The sequence below is a fragment of the Petaurus breviceps genome, unplaced genomic scaffold, assembly GCF_028583685.1.
Source record: "Petaurus breviceps papuanus isolate PSGF00001 unplaced genomic scaffold, PetGlider_PUasm1.0 182, whole genome shotgun sequence".
Taxonomy (NCBI): Eukaryota; Metazoa; Chordata; class Mammalia; order Diprotodontia; family Petauridae; genus Petaurus; species Petaurus breviceps.
This window is the reverse complement of record NW_027185786.1, coordinates 6,053,289-6,072,770: the sequence shown is the minus strand read 5'-3', so window position 1 is coordinate 6,072,770 and position 19,482 is coordinate 6,053,289. Positions and strand designations below refer to the sequence as shown.

The 19,482-nt window shown below is 41.2% G+C and overlaps 1 protein-coding gene across 3 annotated transcripts in view; it reads left to right on the top strand.

Annotated features, from left to right (window-relative positions):
- CFDP1 (craniofacial development protein 1) overlaps nt 1-19,482 on the top strand; it is a 148,210-nt gene that overhangs the window by 27,607 nt on the left and 101,121 nt on the right. For 2 of the 3 annotated variants that reach the window (XM_069087683.1, XM_069087681.1), the window contains exon 5: nt 11,895-12,008. The exons of the other annotated variant lie outside the window; for it this stretch is intronic. In XM_069087683.1, the coding sequence (XP_068943784.1) occupies nt 11,895-12,008 (114 nt within the window). The remainder of the gene's footprint in view (nt 1-11,894; nt 12,009-19,482) is intronic. 3 annotated transcript variants of the gene reach the window in all.

Here is a 19,482-nt window from a genome sequence, read left to right as displayed (position 1 = left end):
TGTGTGTGTGTGTGTGTGTGTGTGTGTGTGTGTGTGTGTGTGTGTGTACAGAGAGAGTGAGCATGCAGTTCAACAAAACTAACCATTACATCAACAAAGGATGACAGTATATGCATTGTCAGTCAGTCAGCATTTATTAATTGCCTGCTAAGTGCCAGATACTGTGCTAAAGACTAGAGATACAAAAAAAGCACAAGATTGTCTCTGCCCTCAAGGAGCTCACAATCTAATGGGAAAGAGCAAACTAACACATGCATTCAGTGTTCCACATTTATAGTTCCCTGCCTTCCAAAGAAGGCAGAGAGGAAGCAGGCCTCCTCTTTTCTGCCCAACAGAGCTTCCTCATTTTAGTTACAGAACATTCGGCCTTGAGTTTTTGTCCTTGCCTTGTGGGTAGTCGTGTCAGTTCACATAAGTCTTTCTGTGTGTTTCTGTGTTTTTCATAGTCCTTGTTTCTTGAAATGTAGGTCTGTTACATTCATATCTTTTACCACATTTTATTTAGCCATTTCATTTTTATTCAGTCATAAGGTATGCTTTGTTTCCAGTAATTTTGTGCTGCTAAATTAAACGTGTGTTCTTTCTTGAAAAGTTTGTGTTTTATTTGATATGACATTTTCCCCAAAATTCTCCACCATTGTATCTTTTTTCCCTGTTGTATCTTACTTTAGTTTCCTTTTTAAAAAACTATGGCTTCAAAAACAAAACATTAATTGGTGAACTAAAAAAATTATTAAAAAAAGTTTTCTTCTTGACTAATTAATTATAAACTTAAACACAGAGATGTACCTTTTATTTTCTTTTTTACCCATGGAGTCTAATAAGATTTTAGATAACCAGTAGATGATTAATAAATGTATATTGAACGAGTGCATGCAAGCATGAATCAACCAATCAACTAACCTATGGACCCTTTATGAGTATTTTCATCCGGTCCACACCAGATCTGTTTTCTTTACCACTGGGGGTATGGTAAGGCCCCTGCCCCCCTTGGGATGTAGTGGCAAAGTTGGAAACCAGCTCTGCATGACAAAGAAAGAGGATTCTGATGCTGACAAATTGCTCCTTTCTTTTGCTTCAAAGACATTTTATAGGAAGAGTTACATCTGTTTTAGCAAGACAATGTCCTCTATAGGGGCATTCTGGAATAAAAAAGTAAATTCATTCTAGATTCGTTTGATTGAGAGGGTGGTAGGTTAGTTAATGGCCCCTGCAGCCTGGTGAGAAAGGACAGCAGAGATACAAAGCACTGATCTGTATATATAAATAGATCATAAGTTGCTGCTTCTGTGTTGCTTTATCCTGTGTTGTTTTATCCAGTGTGTTTCCAACCCTGCTAAGTCAAGGTCAAAAGCTTATTTTTCATGTCGTGTTTATGGGAGCCTTTTCCCATCTGAAAAGTAGCAATTGATTTTTCTGAGTAAGTGAAAACAGTATGGTTGGCAAAAGACATATTTCTTAGGCTGGCATAACTAACATTTCTTGGGGTATCAGGAAATGGAAACCTGAGAGAATTCACCAGGGAGTCTAATAGTGGTTAATAAGGATTGCTAGAACCACTGAGCAAGACTGAGGTCATTCAGTGCCATGTCTTCTACACGTCTCAGTTATGCAGGATTTGTCCATCAGCATTGTCGACATGGGTAGGAAGCGTTCAGGAAACTGACACTTGTGCTAATGGTATAAATAGCATTCTTGTTCTGAAGATCCTCATGTTCTTTGTCCTGTTGAAGCGATTATAGCTCCTACAGCTCTCATCCAAGAGAACATGAAGGTTAAATAAAGGATGACACTTCTCAGTATGCCATAAGCTTCTTACTTGCCAGCACAGAGCTGCTTTCCATTTAGAGTGGGGTCTCTGCCAGAGAGGCCTCTAATTTACTTCAGTTTTCCCCAGTGAGGCCAATATTCAGTTCAGGTGAATTGCTACATCTTATTTTTTAAGACTGTGTTGCAAAAGGATGTCAGAAGAAGAATTTTCTCTTTTTGGAAAGAGAGCTAAAAAAATATGTAGGAAGATAAGGGAGCCCATTGATATTGGAGACCCATGAAGATTCCAAAGAGCCTATCGATGTTGTTCTATATTTGGTAGAATGTAACTGTCAATAAATTTTTGTCTACATATTTAACCTGAGTTGTCAAATTTTAGCTTTTAAATAATAGAGGATGGAGACTTGCACAAATACATGAGTTGTTAATCAGTAGAGTCTGGTGATGATGGATCGGCACCAAAATCCTCTCTTTTTGCCCCGCACAGCTGGTTCCCTGGGGCAGCAGGGGCCTTACTGCAACCCCAACAGTAAAGAAAACAGGTTCTGGCGTGGGCCAGATCAAAATACTTGTAAGGGCTGTGCAGGTTAGTTGATTGGCTGGTTTATGCATGGATTCATGCTTTAATTCAATCTACATTTATTAGTCTACTGATTGTCTAAAACCATGTCAAACTCTGTGGGATAAAAAAGAAAGCAAAAGGTACATCTCTGTGTTATGAGGCTGTGATGTAGTGAAGAAGAAAACTTTAAAAATTAATCAGTATTTTTATTAATCAATAGATAAGTTTAAAAGATGATTGTAAAAGCTGGCATTTGCATAAGCACTTTGAGGTTTGCAAAGTGTTTTCCATATATTATCTCATTTGAGCCTTACAACAGTCCTTTGAGATCAGTGCTATTATTATCCTGATTTCACCAAGGAGAAAACTAAAGTTTGAGTGAGATTAAATGATTTGTCCAGAGTCATGCAGCTAGAATTACCTAGGGCAGAATTGACATCTTCTCTACAAATCTATCATTTTATTCACTCTGCCACCACCTTTTTTAAAAGAATTAAAAGCTTGGGGTGGCTAGGTGGTGCAGTGAATAGAGCACCAGCCCTGGAGTCAGGAGGACCAGGGTTCAAATACGGCCTCAGACACTTAACACTTAGCCGTGTGACCTTGGGCAAGTCACTTAAACCCAATTGCCCTACCTTCCCCCCTTCCAAAAAGCAAAAAAGAAATTAAAAAGCTGCAGTTGACCGTATGAAAATATATTCCAAATCACTAAAAGAAATGCAAATTAAAAAACAACTGAGGTTTCACCTCCTGCTTTGCAACTCGGCAAAGTGGACAAAAGATGAGAACAGTGTGTTAGACATTGAGAAGATAGAGAGATACACTAATATGCTGTTGGTGGAGCTACTATGCTGGATTTCAGTTTGTAATTACATAAGAAAGGGGAGGAAACAAGGGCCCTACAGTTGGGCGTATACCCCTGAGGAAGTCAAAGAGAGAAACAATTCCAAATTACAACAAAGTATTTTTTTTTAGCTTTTTTTGGAATAGCAAAGAACTGGAAGCAAAGTGGATGCCTGCCATTTGGTAAATAGCCTAAAAAAAACTTCCATATAAATATACTGAAATGCTGTATGGCAAAAAAAAATGATAAAGATGAGGTATTAAGAGAAACATGAGAAGACTTCTGTGAACTGATTTAGAGTGAAGTAAGCAGAATCAAAGTAAAAATAAATATAAACAATGACTATAAAAATATCAAAGGAAAAGGTCACTCAAAGAAAACCAACCTGACCCAGAAAAACAAAATAATACTGCTCACAGGGAACACTAGAGCAGGATTTAGTCTAGGGAAGCAGTGTGATGAAATCCTGACAAGAGACCATCCTCTGGCTGGGCATTCGGGAGGTGATTTTCACTTGATGATTTTTCTTTATTACAAGAGAGGTTTCATTTTGGAGATGTTCAGTCGTTATTAGTCATGTCCAACTCTTCATGACCCCATTTAGGTTTTCTTGGCAGAGATATCGGGGTGGTTTGCCATTGCCTTCTCTAGCTCATTTGAAAGATGAGGCAAACAGGTTAAGTCACTTGCCCAAGATCACAGAGCTACTAAGTGTCCGAGGCCAGATTTAAACTCAGGAAGATGAGTTTTCCTGACTCCAGGCCCAACATTCTCTCCATTGTACCACTTAGCTACCTAGCCTGGAGAAGTAAGGAAGCACTATTTCTAGAAATGACTAAGATATAAAAGCAAACATATCAGTAAAACTTTTTTTTAATAGAGCATGCATTTGATGCTTTTATGTAGACTCTTTCCTTTTGTTCTTTTTTTTTTCCCTTCATTTGTTTTATTTTATTTTATTTTTTGGAGGGGGGAAGGCAGGGCAATTGGGGTTAAATGAGTTGCCCAAGGTCACACAGCTAGTAAGTGAGTGTGTCAAGTGTCTGAGGCCAGATTTGAACTCAAGTCCTCCTGACTCTAGGGCCCATGCTCTATTCACTGTAACACCTAGCTGCCCCCCCCTTTCATTTATTTTTTAAAAAGTTTCATGAGTCCTTTCGCTGTTCTTAAATCTAAACTAGTACTATGCTCCAAAAATAAGTATACATTTTGTCCTTCATCTGATTGTTTTAACATTTAATGGAGAATTGAATTTCAAGTTTATTATATTCATACTAGAAGTGGTCATTTTAGTCCCTTAAACATGGGATTCAGATTCTGACTTTAGAACCATTTCTACTCTTTGATGTCTTTGTCTCATCCATTTAATAAAAGAATAGTTTGTGTACATTCCCTGCACGATCTAAATATAATACATTGCAGTGAAGTTCTTTGAAAATTGTGAGTACAGACATTGCATATACTATTAGACTTGGTTGATGTGTTGTTGGCCAGGTTTGCTGAATTATTTTTTCCTTCTTTTTCTTCTTGATTTTAAGGGATGACTTTGTGGGTGGTGAAGGGATATATTGGGAAATCAAGGTATGCAAAAACAACAGAAAATCAACACGAATTTTTAAAAAGAAAGAAAATTGAGATCCCAGGAACAAACTGTTACAGTCATGAAGTTACTCGAAAAAACATTCATTGAAAGTCTGCTGTATACAAAGCGCTGTGAGGTGCTAAACAGTTGAGCAATTAGTTACTTTATTATTAATTCAAATAAAGAGGTGTTCTTTTTTTCTAGTTTTCAGTTGGTTTTATAATTATTTCCTGGGTTTCCATGGTCAAGGAACATATTCAGGAAGTGCATGATCAGAAAAGAACATGAACTGCTCATTAGGAACAGAGAATCAAAGACAACCATTTCAGTGCTGCCCTAGTGTCCGTGACCTGTGAGCTGACCTTGAGGGAGGCATCTAGCACCTTGGGGAGGCCCTTGATGGAAGCTTTAGGAAAGGGCATGGACAAGGAGTTAGATGAGCAATGTTGTTTAGAGAGTGTCCACAGGAGTGAGACCACAGGTCCTATGATGTGTGTGTACATATGTCTGTATGTACATGCACATATTTATTTATTTATTTATTCATTTGTTCATTTATTTATAGGTGAGGCACAGAAAGCCTTTTTGCTATTTGCACATCAGTCCCTTGCTCACATTGCAGAGGTCTTGTTACAGGATTCAGACCAGTCGTGTAAGAGTGTGAGGGGCATGATGGGAGGGTGGTAGATAATCAGCCCTGAAATGTACTTGCTACAGAGTTTCTTTGATGGCCACAGAATGGCAGCGAATCCCATGGAAGCTAGGATCTTCACCATAGGCCGAATTAATTAGTGGCTTCTAACACAGATATCTGTCACCAGCTGTGTGACTCTGGTAAAACATGTTGTAGGCAGCATGGGCAGTTCACGCAGTGATGGGTAGTGATTTTTCAAGTGGACTGTAACAGCTGTCATCAGGCTGAGAGTGGGAAAAAATGATTATGATCGAAACATGGCACCCAGAGTGTCTGGAGCTTTTAGTGATTGGAAGATTTTTGTCCCTTTTCCTCTTAGACACTCGGTCTAATTCAACAGGTATTTATTAAACTCCTGCTATGCCCAAGGGGAGAGGCGGTCCAGTATTGTGGCTAGAGTCAGGAAGATCTGACCCTGACACATACTGTCTGTGTGTCACCTGTTGACCATAGCCTTTGAGTACCCCAGGCAAATCCCAAAGACAGTAAGGTCTGACTGTGTTACTCCCCGTCCCAGTAGATGCCATTATTTCCCCATTCTCTCCAGGCTCACATGGAAACTTCTCTGTTGGGCACTAAATCTCTTTACAACCCAGGCATTTACCTTTTTCACTTATCATATATTTCGTCCCTTCATACACTCTACATTCCAGCCAGACTGGCCTTCTTATTTCTACCCCTACATGTCCATCTCTCATTGCCACGCCTTTTCACTCACTGCCCATCATGCATGGAATCTTCATCTCAACCCCCTGAGAATCCCTGATTTCCTTCAAAACTCAGCTGCAGTACCATCTTCTAGGTCAGTGGAGCCAAACTCAGCCAGAAACCTCTAAATGTACATAAAGATCTCACATATTGACTTAGTTTTTAAATGTAATATTTTAATGTTTTGTTGTATTTTTACTAATTTTGTTAATATTTCCCAATTATATTTTAATCTGATTCCTGTGACATTGGGAGTGTTAGGTCAAATGATCCCTCTGCTGTAGGTGAAATTTTTTCCTAGTCTCCCCCCTTCCCCACTGCTAGTGCCTCCTCCCCCCTTAATTTACCTTGTATTTATTTTGTATATACTTATTCACATGTCTCTTCAATACAGTATGAGTCCCCTGAGGGCTGAGGCCATTTCCTTTTGGTTTGTGTGTTCCCAGCCTCGAGCATGGGCCTGGCATACAGGTACTTAACTAATGCTTGCTGCAGGATTATTTAACAAATTGCACAACAATTTACATTGTTAGTGTCAGTTTCCTCACCAGGTGTTTCCTATATCAACCAAATCACGGGTCTAGACCCTCCCCACTCCACCCCCTAAATGTACATGGCATGTGGGTAACCAAGACACCCCGCTAAAGAGTGTCTGTCCTCCGGGAACGCACATGTTGCTAAGGCAGTAGAACACGTAACCTGATCCTATGAAAAGGGAGACGACCCTACTGACCAAGAAAAGGAGGAAAGGCTCCTCCTGTAGGAGGGAGCCCTCGAGATACCTCACTCATGAAGGGAGTTGGGATTCCAGGCATGGAGGCACAGGTTGGAAGGCCACGTTTGAGGAACAGCACATGGGCCACTTGGGTTAGAGTATTTGAAAGCAGGCCTAGGACAGGGGGCTAGACTGGAGTTAGACAGTGATGGATTGAAAACGCCAAGGTCTGGGCCAGCAGTAGGGGACCAGTCAGTCTGTCAGGGCCCCCCAGTCTGTAAGAACCTGAGTCCTGGCCGTTGTATTGTGAGCCAGTTTATCTGGCAAAAGATTGGGGTCGGGGGAGTCCTGAGTAGTACTTGAAGATCTAATTCATGCACAGAATTAGTATATGGCTCCATGTCTGTCAGTCTTTACCTGTTGGCCATTTCTGAGTCTTCATTCTATAAGATCCGTGAAGCAGAAGTCACCATATGATAGACCCTGAGGACAAAAAAACAAAAGTGAAGCAGTCCCTGCCTTCAGAGAGTTTATGTTGTAATGGAGAAGATTGTGTGTGTGTGTGTGTGTATGTGTGTGTGTACAGACATATACAAAGTATATTCATACATATACACAAAACATTTGAAAGTTCATAATCAGTGGAGTGACATCATCAAACTTATGCTCTAGGAAGACTGTTTTGAGAGGAATGGGAGCCTGGATTGGAGACGGAAGAGACTGGAAGCAGGGAGTCCAACGAGGAGGCTGCTGAGAAGTCCAGGGTAGAGGTGATGAGTTGTCCTGAATTGGAGTGGTGGTCATATGGAGAGAGAAAGCATTGGATGTGGAGACGTTGTGGAGGTAGAATTGACTGCACTTGGCCACTGACTGGACGTAGGGAGTGAGGAGAAGGGGAGAGGCGAGGATGACTCCAAGTTTGTGAGTCTAGGTGGCTGGAGTTATGACACCCTCAACTGAAATCAAAACATTTGGAGAAGTGAACTTGGCGGGGGAGAGATAATTAGCATTGTTTTGGACAGCAGTTTGAGGTGCTTGGGAGACATCCCCTTGGAGACTAGGACTGCATCTGTGTCCCAAAAGCCTCTGTGCAATTTTAACTTGTAACTTGAATAGCTTTAATAATTTAAACTTTAATAACTCAAAGCTGCACTAAGACTTTTAGGACACCTTGTAAAGCTCTGAAAGTCAATTCTGTACAGATGATAATAAAAGCAACGGGAGATGATAAAATCCCCCAAGAGATGATATGTAGAGAGAAGAGTACCCAGGAAAGAGCCTTGGCAAAGCCACAGTTGAGAGGGATAGGCTGCAGGTGTGTTGAGACTAGCTAGCCTAGTGGTCAGCATGGTTCTATGACTTCTTCAGCTCCCTTCAGTAGCTCATTTGTAGGGACAGAGAAAGCAAATATTTAGGAAGCCTAAGTGGTAGTAGGACAAAGGGGTAGGCAACTTGAGAGCTGAGGACAGCATATAGTTTTAACTGTCAGACTGTTAAGTCAGGATTGGGTAGGGAAGAAATGAGGCCAGAGAAGGGGTCAGGGTCTAAGAGCCTGAGACTTCACCACTGGGTGGTGTGACTGGAGATCGAAATGGGGGCAAAAAACAGGTCTAGGAGAAGTGAGGCACGGGGAGAAATGGAAGGATGGGTTATTATTGTCAAGTAGAGGTATCAGAGGTCTCCATCACACTGTGGATGATGATGAGATAAAGCCTAGGAAAATCCCTGTGTGGCTGAAGCAGAGTGGAGATTCAGGCATTGGGAACAGAGAAGGTTGGGCAACTGGGAGCCTCGAGCATGTGAGATGACATCAATGTATGTAAGGTCCCCACATGAGGTCTGCGGTTGGAGTCCTGAACTCTTTGAATGAGAGATGAAAGGAGTGGGAGAGAAAGATATTAAATGAAGGACAGCTTCCACAGCTTTAACATTTTTTGCTGTGAGAGCAGATTCAGGGTCGTGGGTGGAGGGGAAAGAGGCCGAGGGATGGTCTCCTGGTCTCGGATCCTTACCCTCACTCACCATGAGCTGTGATCATTCTCTTGCTTTGTGTGTGGTCTCCTGGTATACACTCTGCCAGTATTTTCAGATTTTGATTCTGTAACCTTAGTAATCAGGAAGATAGAGGTAAGTACAGAAGGAATATGTGGAAAACAGCCTCTAAGCAGAGAAGAAAGTCTTTATCACAAAGGCAAAGGATTTTACTTGATAGAGAGGAATGGGGCCTCCCTTCAATGGATAGAGGGCTCCACTAAACTGATGCCAGGTGTGTAGACAGCAGGGTGAACAGCTTTTTGGGGCTTAGACTTCGGGGTGCTCTTGCAATGTAGCAGTGGGAGTAGGGGAATGAGCTATTTAAATAAACAGATCTATTCCACAAAACACTGGCTCTGTAGAAGTTTTTTAAAGTTCGCACTGAACAAAACTGGATTCAGAAAAGGCATGAGTGTTGACTTTTTATCATAAACAGACTCCTCTGGGGGTTTAACTTGAGGGTCTGGGTGAACCGCAAGCCCAGCGTGAGTCAGTGCAGCAGATATGACTCCCTTGGAACTTTGCTGTCAGGGTTTCTTGCCCCTTGGGAAGAGATTGCTACAGGTTGCTGTAATCCCCTGGAGAGTCAGTGGTCTGGTTTGTGGCGCAGTGAATGGAGCACTGGGCCTACAGTTAGGAAAACTGTAGTTTAAGCCTGATGTTGGACACTTACTGACTGTGTGACCCAGGACGTGTCACTTAAATTTTGTCTGCCTCAGTGTCCTCAGCTATAAAATGGAGATGATGATAATAGTACCTGCCTTCTTATTGTAAGGATCAAAGGAGATAATTTTACTTTACAAACCTTTTAGTGCTATTTTTAAAATAAATTTTAGTGCTATTTAAATTTAATGCTATAAATTTAGTGCTATTATTATAAATTTTAAAAACATTATTGTTGTAATTATTGTTGTAATTATTGTTTACCAGTGTTTGCACTGGCTTTCCAGGTGGAGGGGTTCACACAGGCTTCAGACTGTTTTTAATGTTGTCCTGGTTATATGAGGGGAAATGAGAGAATGACATTTTCTTTAGATTTCTTGATCTTTACTCAATCTGGTGCCTGTTTTAGATTTTTGTTATTGTATATATAGAGAGAGCTGGCTTCCCCGTACAACCTTCCACACCATCATCTTAAACAGATGTTTGTTTCCTACAATTTTGAGGACTTCTTGTCAAGAGAAAGAAATGGTTTTTTTTCTTTACCTTGCTCTGTGTGTAACCCAGCAATTATATATTGAATATCTGTGATATACCTAGTGTATATATAAGAAGTATACAATGTAACTTCAACTTTTCAGGCATTTTGTTGTTTGCTTGTAGAAACAAAAGACATATCCATAAAACGTTTACAGAAAAAATACAATGCAATATATATTTAGATACTAAATTGTGTGGTAAAGGCAGCAAATACTATAAAAAGCTCAGAGAAGGGACAGATCATTGTGTTTTGAAAAATATAGGCAGAAAAGTTTAATGGAGAAGATAGGACCTAAATTAGTCCTTGAAGGGTAAACCAAGGTTGTGTAGGTAAAGAAGAGTTAGCAGAAACTCTGATAGACTTGGCTCTTAGCAATGCAAGGGTATAAGACAACTCCAAAAGACTCATGATGGTAAGGGATATCCACATTCAGAGAAAGAATTACAGAGTCTGAATGCAGATTGAAGCAAACTACTTGGCTCTTTCTCTTTTTTGTTTTGTTTCTTCTTTCTCGTTGTTCATTCCATTGGTTACAATTCTACTTTATAACTTGACTTGTGAAGGTATATGTAGAACCTATATCAGATTGCATGCTGCCATGGGGGGAGGAGTAGGAGTGGGGGAGGAAGTCTGGAACTCAAAAACTTGTGGCACCGAATATTGTAAACTGAAAGTAAATAAATTTAAAAGGAAAAAAAGAAGAGTTAGCAGAATGCATTCCATTTGAAGGGAGCAGCATGAGCAAAGACCCATTGTAAGAGGGGTTTCCGAATGTATAGGACAACTGAAGCAGAAGATTCTTGTTGGGTATAGATACAAACGAGATTGGGTGTCAGCTCCATTCAGTAACCATTTATTAAGTGCCTGCTGTGCCAGGCACTGTGCTGATGGGATACTAATAAGAAAAAGAAAGGTAGTTGCTGCCCTCAAGGAGCTTACAGTCTCATAGAAGACAACACGTGGAAGGAGACAGAAGGGCACAGGAGCATCTTGTTCCATAGGGTCAAAGCCAGGCAGAGCTGGAAGGCCAGGTTCTGCCTCAGTAAAGGAGGGTTATAGAGAGGAGTTTCGTACTTTGCCATCCAGCCCTCCAGGCAGAGGGAGCTGGTGTCAAGGCTTGAGAGGGCATCTTGGTGATGAGAGGGGCATCCTGTTCCATGGAGGTGGCACCAGGCAGAACATCAGATGCAAAATGTGTGGCAGGCTGATGATGCAGTGAGTGGTGGAGAACTAGGGAGATTTGAAATTGATGTTTAAGCAAAAGAAATAGTTGTATTTTTTTTTTTAACTTGCTAAATGTCTCTTGTGTTTTGGCTACAAATATGGATGGAATTTACATTAAATGCCTGGGATATTTTTTGGTGGCATCACTTATAAGCCACTTTAGCTTTATGAAACCAGAAGTATCTTATATTTGAACATGTAAGCCTAAGTTTCCTTGGGAGAATTTGAAATCGAATGGAAAATCTTTTTTATTCTAAAGATGCAATATTATGTAGCAAGAAAAAAATAAGGCAGAGTCAGGAAACCTGGGTTTTAGTTCTGGTTCTGCCAAGGTCTGGATACTGTATAGACTTGATCAAATTTTTTCACTATTTGGATCTCAGTTTTCTCATCTGTAAAATGTGGAATTTGAATGGAAAAAAAATGATTTTTGAGGCTCCATTTCTAACATTTCTGGACTTTTTTTCTACTTCATCTTTTCCCATTTGGAGGTGCTGTTTCCTCCAGTGTTATCCATATTGTAACCTTTGGCTTATGTTTGTTTTCTTTCTGCAAAACAGGGTGACTAAGGAAGTGGATGTAGCGTCAAAAGAAGCCAAATCCTTTTTCAAGCATAATGAGAAAGAAAAGCCACAGGTCCCCTCTGCACCATTGGCACTCCCAACAGGCTCAGGGTGAGTACCTGGGTTTGAATTTCACGTGATGCCCCTGAATTCTTGGAAGGTGAAGGAAGCAAGGATCTTTGTGAGAGTTCCCTGGATTCTCTTTAGCTGCTGCGTCATTCTGTGGGAATCACCATCATGATGCTGGGAGCCTGAAATATTGGCAAATAGAAGATGGGAAGAGAAGCTGAGGGGGATTTCTGGTTCTCCTCTGGCTCAGAGAAGGTGCCTGGCTTTCATTACCTGGCACAACGCTGAGCACAAAGTAAACAGTTCAGTTAGTGCTTGCTCATCTAAAGTAGGTATTCATTAGACTCCCCTTTCTCTTGACTGCAAAGATCTGAGGGCAACCTCATGAGAAGCCAGGGAGAACAAAGATTTATTGAGAAATAATGCCAGATACGTTGTTTTCAAGATTCTTAATGTTTTTCTCCCCTTCGGTTTTCATGAACATGAGATTAATTTCTGCCTGCAAATATGAATAACATTTCTTCAAAAGAAATGGACAGTCTCTTCTCCTTCTGTTTAGCTTTCAGTTCAGAGTTCTGCTTCCTTCAAAGAAGGAGGTAGCCACAATACCATCTGAGAGACCTGAGGCCACACCTTGCAAAGAGTTAGGCATCAATGGTGTATTTGATGGTTTCAGGCAAATCAGAAATCCCTCTTGTCTTAATAGATGAGGTGAAGAAAAAATGATTTTCAGTTCTTATGCCACCTAGTTCTCTGACTTGCAAACTCTAGGTACAATGGGTAATAATTCAGGTGCTTAGATGAAAATGTCATCTCCTTTCAGGGAAGAATTAGTCCCCATTTTTGTGGTGTTTGCTTGGGGTATAGGCACTTTAGAGACTTGTCAGGTTGCAGGTAGAACTTAAGTATTGTAGCTGTGGTGTCAGTCTGATAGAATAGTAGTCTGCGTTCAGTTTGTTTCAGTGGTGCAGTCTCATTAACAGTAGTCCTTGCCTTTGGTTTCCTTACTGTATGATGGCTGTATAGAAATGTCAAAGGTGAGAAGATTTGAGCCATCACTGCTTCTATAGAGATGACCACTATGATGACCAGGTGTCTGTAAGAGGAGGTGTTGTTCCAATCTGTTTATCGGTGCATATGTGCATACATGTACACTCGTGTTTATATATGTGTACGTATAGATGTGTGTGCGTCTACCTGTAGTTACAGATGCATACAGCTCTAGTTTTTCTCTTGAGCTTCAGTCAGGCAGCAGGTATCAAGCACCTACTATGTGCCAGCTTCTGTGTTACCCTGGGGATACAAAAAAAGGCGAAAATCAGTCCTCGCTCTCAAGGACGGTGTCACAGTCCTCGCTCTCAAGGACGGTGTCACAGTCCTCGCTCTCAAGGACGGTGTCACAGTCTGATGCTGTAGACGACACACAGACAGCTATGTACGGGCTGTTTACAGGATAAGCTGGGCATGATCCACAGAGGAAAGGAACTAGAATGAAGACAGATGGCTTCCTGCAGGTGAGATTTTAACTGGGATTTGAAGGAAACCAGGGAACCCAAGAGGTGGAGATGAGAATGGAGAACATTTCAGGCCTAGGGGACAGCCAGAGAAAATGCCCAGGAGTGTCTTATTCAAACAACAGCAAGGAGGCGTCTGCCACTGGATCAAAGAGTATGTGAGGGGAGGATGAAGTGTAAGGTAGGAGGAAGGGCAAGGTATGATGGACTGACTGTAAAAGGCAAAACACAGTCTCGTTTTGCATCACCAGCTGCCTAATAAACATTTCAAGCTGGATGCCAAGAGACATCCTAAACCCATTATGGCCAAAACAGAACTCATCATCTTTCCCCCAAAACTCAGCCCTCTTTCAAGCTTCTCTCTTTCTTCCAGACCCCATCATTCTTCTGATCTTGCAGGTATGTGACATTGGCATTATTTTCCACCCCTCACTCTCCCTTGTCTCACACAGCCAGTCAGTTGCCAAATCTTATTGTTCCTACTTCCACAACACCTTTTGCATCTGCCCCCTTCTTTCTGCTCACATCCCTACAATCTTAGTTCGTCATTCCTGGCCTGAACTATTACAGTGGCTTCCTAATCAGTCATCTTTGTTTCATGATTCTTTCTACTCCATTCTCTGTTCAGCTACCAAGATAATTTCTTTTGTTTTTGTTTTTTAAATAATATTTTTCTCCTCCAGTTACATGTTAAAACAATTTTAAACTTTTTTTAAAAAAAGTTTTGAGTTCCAAATTCTATCCCTCCCCTCCCTGTTTCCTGAGACAGTAAGCAATCTGATAGAGGTTATTGTAGTGCCGATGCAATATTTACAATGCCCACGATCACGATAAAGACTGTAACTATAAGTATTGCATGATGTTCGATCGCAAAATATACCGATGTCTCTAGATAGAGGATAGAACAGAAGCATTTATTTAGACAGCAGAAAACCCAGTCCCCAAATTTGATCATAGTACTGAAGATATTCAGAAGCCTTAATAATGCTGAGAGCCACAGCATCCATCAGCCTTCCCATAAACCAATACAAGATCAATATTTACTCACAAACCTCTCTATCTCCTTGCCTGAGCGTCCTCTCTCCCCCACAGTCTCGCTAGCTCTGACTACCAGCTTTCTGTGGGCTCTGCTGCGCAAACCCTTCTCACCACAGGCTCCATGTGACTACATTCAGCCTATTAGGGGATAGAGTTTATCTTCACAGCAGGGAAGCTTCCTGTGGGCTCTGCTTCCCTTCAGCAAATTTCCTCCATCACAGGCTCCATGTGATTACATTCAGCCTATTAGGGGGCAGAGTTTACTTTCGAAGCAGGGGAGGTCTTCAGACTCCCCCTAGGTCTGTTAAGGGGCAGGGAAGATCTTCAAATTCCCATTCTCATTACAGTTATACATGTGCAGTCATGCAAAACGCTTCCATAGAAGTAGTTTTATATAAGAAAGGAAGAATGAAAGAAGGAAAGAAAAATAGGCTTTGGTCTGTTCAGACAGTATCGGTTCTTTCTCTAGAGACAGGTAGCATGTTTCATCATGAGTCTTTTGGGATTGTCTTGGATCTTTGTATTGCTGAGAATAGCCAAGTCATTCAAAGTTCTTCATTGTATAATATTGATGTTACTGTGTTCTCATGGTTCTGCTCACTTCATTTTGCATCAGTTCATGTAAGTCTTTCTGAGTTTTTCTGAAATCATCTTACTTGTTTTATGAAGCATAATAATATTCTATCACAATCATATATCACAGGTTGTTCAGCCATTCCCCAGTTGCTGAGCATCTCTTTGATTTCCAATTCTTAGCCACCACAAAAAGAGCAGCTATAAATATTTTTGTACAAATGGGTCCCCTCCACCCCCCACCCCCCTTTTTAAAAAAATCTCTTTGGGATACAGATCTAGCAGTGGTATTGCTGAATCAAAGGCTATGTACAGTTTTATAACCCTTTGGGCATAGTTCCACATTGTTCTCCAGAATGGTTAAATCAGTTCACAGCTCCACCAACAAAGCATTAGTGTCCCAGTTTTCCCACATCCCCTCCAATATTTATCATTTTTGGTTTTTATTATATTAGCCAATCGAATAAGTGTGAGGTGGTACCTTAGAGTTGTTTTAATTTGCATTTCTCTAATCAATAGTGATTTAGAGTAATTTTGCGGGGGGAGTTTTTTTTTTTTTGTTGCTTTTTGGAGGGCAGTTGGGGTTAAGTGACTTGCCCAAGGTCACACAGCTAGTTTTTGTGTTAACTGTCTGAGGCTGGATTTGAATTCAGGTCCTCCTGACTCCAAGGCCGGTGCTCTATTCACTGCACCACCTAGCCACCCCTAGAGTATTTTTTTATTATGACTATAGATAGCTTTGATTTTTTTTTGTCTGAAAACTGCCTGTTCATACAAAGTGTTTTTCTTTAAGCACAAATCTGACCTTAACACCCCTTATTCAGTAAGCTCCCATGACTCTCTAATGCTTCTAGGATAAGATATAAAGACCCCTGCTTGACTCTGAATGCCTTTCACAACCTAGCCCCAACCTACAACTTGAATAGGGCCCAAGACTTAGAGTTAGGCAGAGCTGGGTTTAAGGTCCACCTCAGACACTTATTAGCTATGTGATCCAGGCCAAAGGTTCCTAAAAATGCCAGGTTACCTAACCTCTCTAGCTGTTTCTTCATCTGTAATGTGAAGGGGTTGGATTTGAGAGTTGCTATGTTTCCATCTGTTGCTGAATCTCAGATGCTGTGATCCTGTCCTCCCTACACTCTGTGTTCTCTGTTCACTCCCTTGCTGCTGGCTGTCCACCTTGTCTTGGCTGCACCCTTTCATCACCCCTGCCTCATAAAACCACTCTCTTCCTCTAAGATGCAGCTCACTTATAACCTCTACCTGAATGAAGCCTTTTCTGACTAACTCAGGGGGCAGCGCCCTCTTTAACTACCTTGTACTTATTCTATATATACTTATACACGTACATGTTGTCTCCCTAATAGATTATAAACTGCTGGAGAATAGAGATTGTTTCATTCTCTTCATTTCTAGTCCCACCACCTAGCACACTGGCACATGTTAGCTACCAAGGAAATGCTTGTAGATGACTTTGAGGGGTGTGACACAGGGATGGTGAGTTGATCCATAGGACCGCTGACTGACAGATCCTTTTCAGAAGCAGTGATTTGATTCTTGTACCTAGAGCGGGAGGGGAAAGCCCAGGGGGTAATGAAGAGGAGGAGAGGAAGGGTCAACAAGTCAGATGAGTTGGCAAAATGGCCCAATCAAAACAATTCAGCATCAGGGCGGGAGTTCCAAAATGGAGTAGATTGCCTGCCCGAAGGACTGGGCATGATTTCTGGAGGATATGTGGCATGCAGATAGAGTAGAAGTTTCCAGATAGAGCACCATGGCTGGATGGGTTGTGAAGTATGATCTGGCTGGAGTCCGCCAGGGTGGGAATCTCAAGCTGCATGAGTGACCTTGGGAACTGGGGGCATGGTTTCTTGAGCTCTGCTTCCAGAGGTGGGGCAGTATCAGAGATATGGTAAAGTGGCATAGGTAGGTGGCAGCATGGGATGAGAAGCATGGCCTAGGCTGGGTCTCACTGCCGTGCTCCAGGTTTTTGGGTGGATACCAACTGAGAGTGCTTTAAATAACATTGAACTTTGAAATAAGCCCAGAAGCCAACTCTCTGAGGGCTCAGTGGCACATGTTTGAATTGAACTCTGAGGTCTTACAGGTGCAGCTGTGCTTGGGAAAGGTCCAGGACTGAGAGAAGTTTGATTGCACTTGGAGCTTGCTGGGGTGTCCAGACTCACATGTTGTGTCATTGAAAAAAGTAACATCTGTCCCTGGCTATGAACATGCAGAGCATGGGGATAGCTTTTCAGAGGAAAAATCTTCATGAATAATACAATTTATTAAGCAGAAATTATTCTAATGCAATAAAATTAATTCTCTACAAGCTTTTAGCATCTTCACTTTAGGAAACACTTTGGTGTTCAAAATGGGCCCGCAAAAGCACTGTTTTTGTTTACTTTTTGTCTCTCTAAACAGATTTAAGCAATACAGTAAAAGCAGAACAGGGGAATAAAACATCCTGTTCTTCATTTCTTGCTAATGAATGAGGGCAGCAGTTTCAGAAGAGCAAATGTTTGTAGCTGAAAATGCATTTCCTCTACATGTTTAGCATAGAACACAAGTTGGGCTATAAAAAGCCAAGGTTTATGCATGGGAATGGAGTGGGCCCAACACCCGACTCTAATTAGAGGCAGGAGTCAAAAACAGTAATGATGTTCTCTCTCTGTATTTGGCAACACTCCGGATTGTCTCTGGTTCCCATGATCCTGTGGCTCCCAGATGCTCACTTACCATGGGTTCTGACTCACTGAGAGTTTGGGAGTCTAGTGAAGCATGATCTAGTCTGGGACTAGCTATAAAGTGCTGAGTTTTTGGGTGAAAAAGTGCTGGGTACAGACAAATGGAGAGTGTTGTAGATAACCTAGAATATTGGGATAAGTCCAGAAGCATAGATAAGAAGCATATGTTTGAACTGATCTATGAAATGTGACTACAGGTATAAGCTAGCTGGGCTTGTGAGGATGTGCCTTCTAAGTATTATTAGCCAAGTGCTCAGTACCTCCTCCTGGCATTTCTGGGAGGCTTACGTGGCCATAGACTTCAGCCCAACATTTCCTTTATTCTACCATTGGGCAACTGTATTGGTATCCCTTGTTAAGACTTATGATCCTAGCTGTAGGCTTTGACTTGTTTTAATTAAGGGTTCAGTGTTTAGCTGGCTCCATGGAAATCGAAGAGGATAAACCACAAAAAAATCAGGGCAAAAAGTAGCACCCCCCTTTTCTGCCCCTCCTCCTTCCTCTGCCTCTTGCCTGTGCCTTGAATCTTTGTATATACCTGAGAAAAAAGTCCTTATCACGGGGCAATATCAGTTTGGCAGCTGTTACTCCAAAACTGGAGAGAAAATTTCAAATGGGGAAAATTGGATATGGCCTAACAGCCTAAAAAACCCAGCCTTGACTGATGAGTATTTTAATTTATCAGCTGAATACTTTGTACATTGGAACAGCCTTTATTTGCCTCTAACTTACAGAGAGAAGATCACCTTTCTGTCAGTACAATTAAAAAACCTTGTTCCCCAGAACTCTTTAGATTCAAGCAAACATGCACTTTGTATAGTTTTTAAAAAGGAAATTATCATTGCTCAAGCTATTGGGTTGTTATTGAATTTTCCACTTACATAGCATAAATCTGTCCCAGTCACTGGTAGGAGAAAGGTTTCACCTTTTATTCATTCTCTTAACCCTAATCCTGACACATCAGTTACAATATATGAACTTTTTAAAGCCCTCTCAGAGGAGTTTTTGAAATAAGGGAAAATGTGAAGTTTAAACTTAAATTCTGTCCCATTGTTTCAGTTTTTACAAAAAAAGAAAGAAATGTCCCCTACATTGTCACAACAGATATACATCACATCAGCAAAAAGTCTCAGATATCAGATTCCTTCCTGAAACAAAGGCCTCTCTTTTTAATACCAAAAATTTTTTCCTTGTCATGCTGTATGGCTCCAAGGTATAGATACCAGTTTCAAAATACTTAAAGTTCTAATTCACTCAGAGGTGGCAATGGTAAATATGGGCAGTCTGCAGTGTGCTGTTTTATAAGGGAAGAGTTTAATGAGAGAAGCAATATCAAGGATATCATCAGGAAGGTAGATTGAGGACCAGAAAAGGAAGTGGGCCAGAAAAGCTATAACAAATGGACAGCCCGCTTTCTCTTTCTGTATCTATGCAATGTGAAGAGATAGAGTGGAAGCCCCTCTCCCACCCTCTAGCCAGCCTCTTGGGAAGGAGGACATGGCACAGAATGAGACTGTGAACGGGCTGTCCTGTACTGAGAGGGAACACCTACACTGATGAGATCACAGACCCATTTAAGTGTCCAAAGCAAGGACATGGGGAGCCATGGTTCCATTCATTGTATTTCACTCTGATCAGACTATG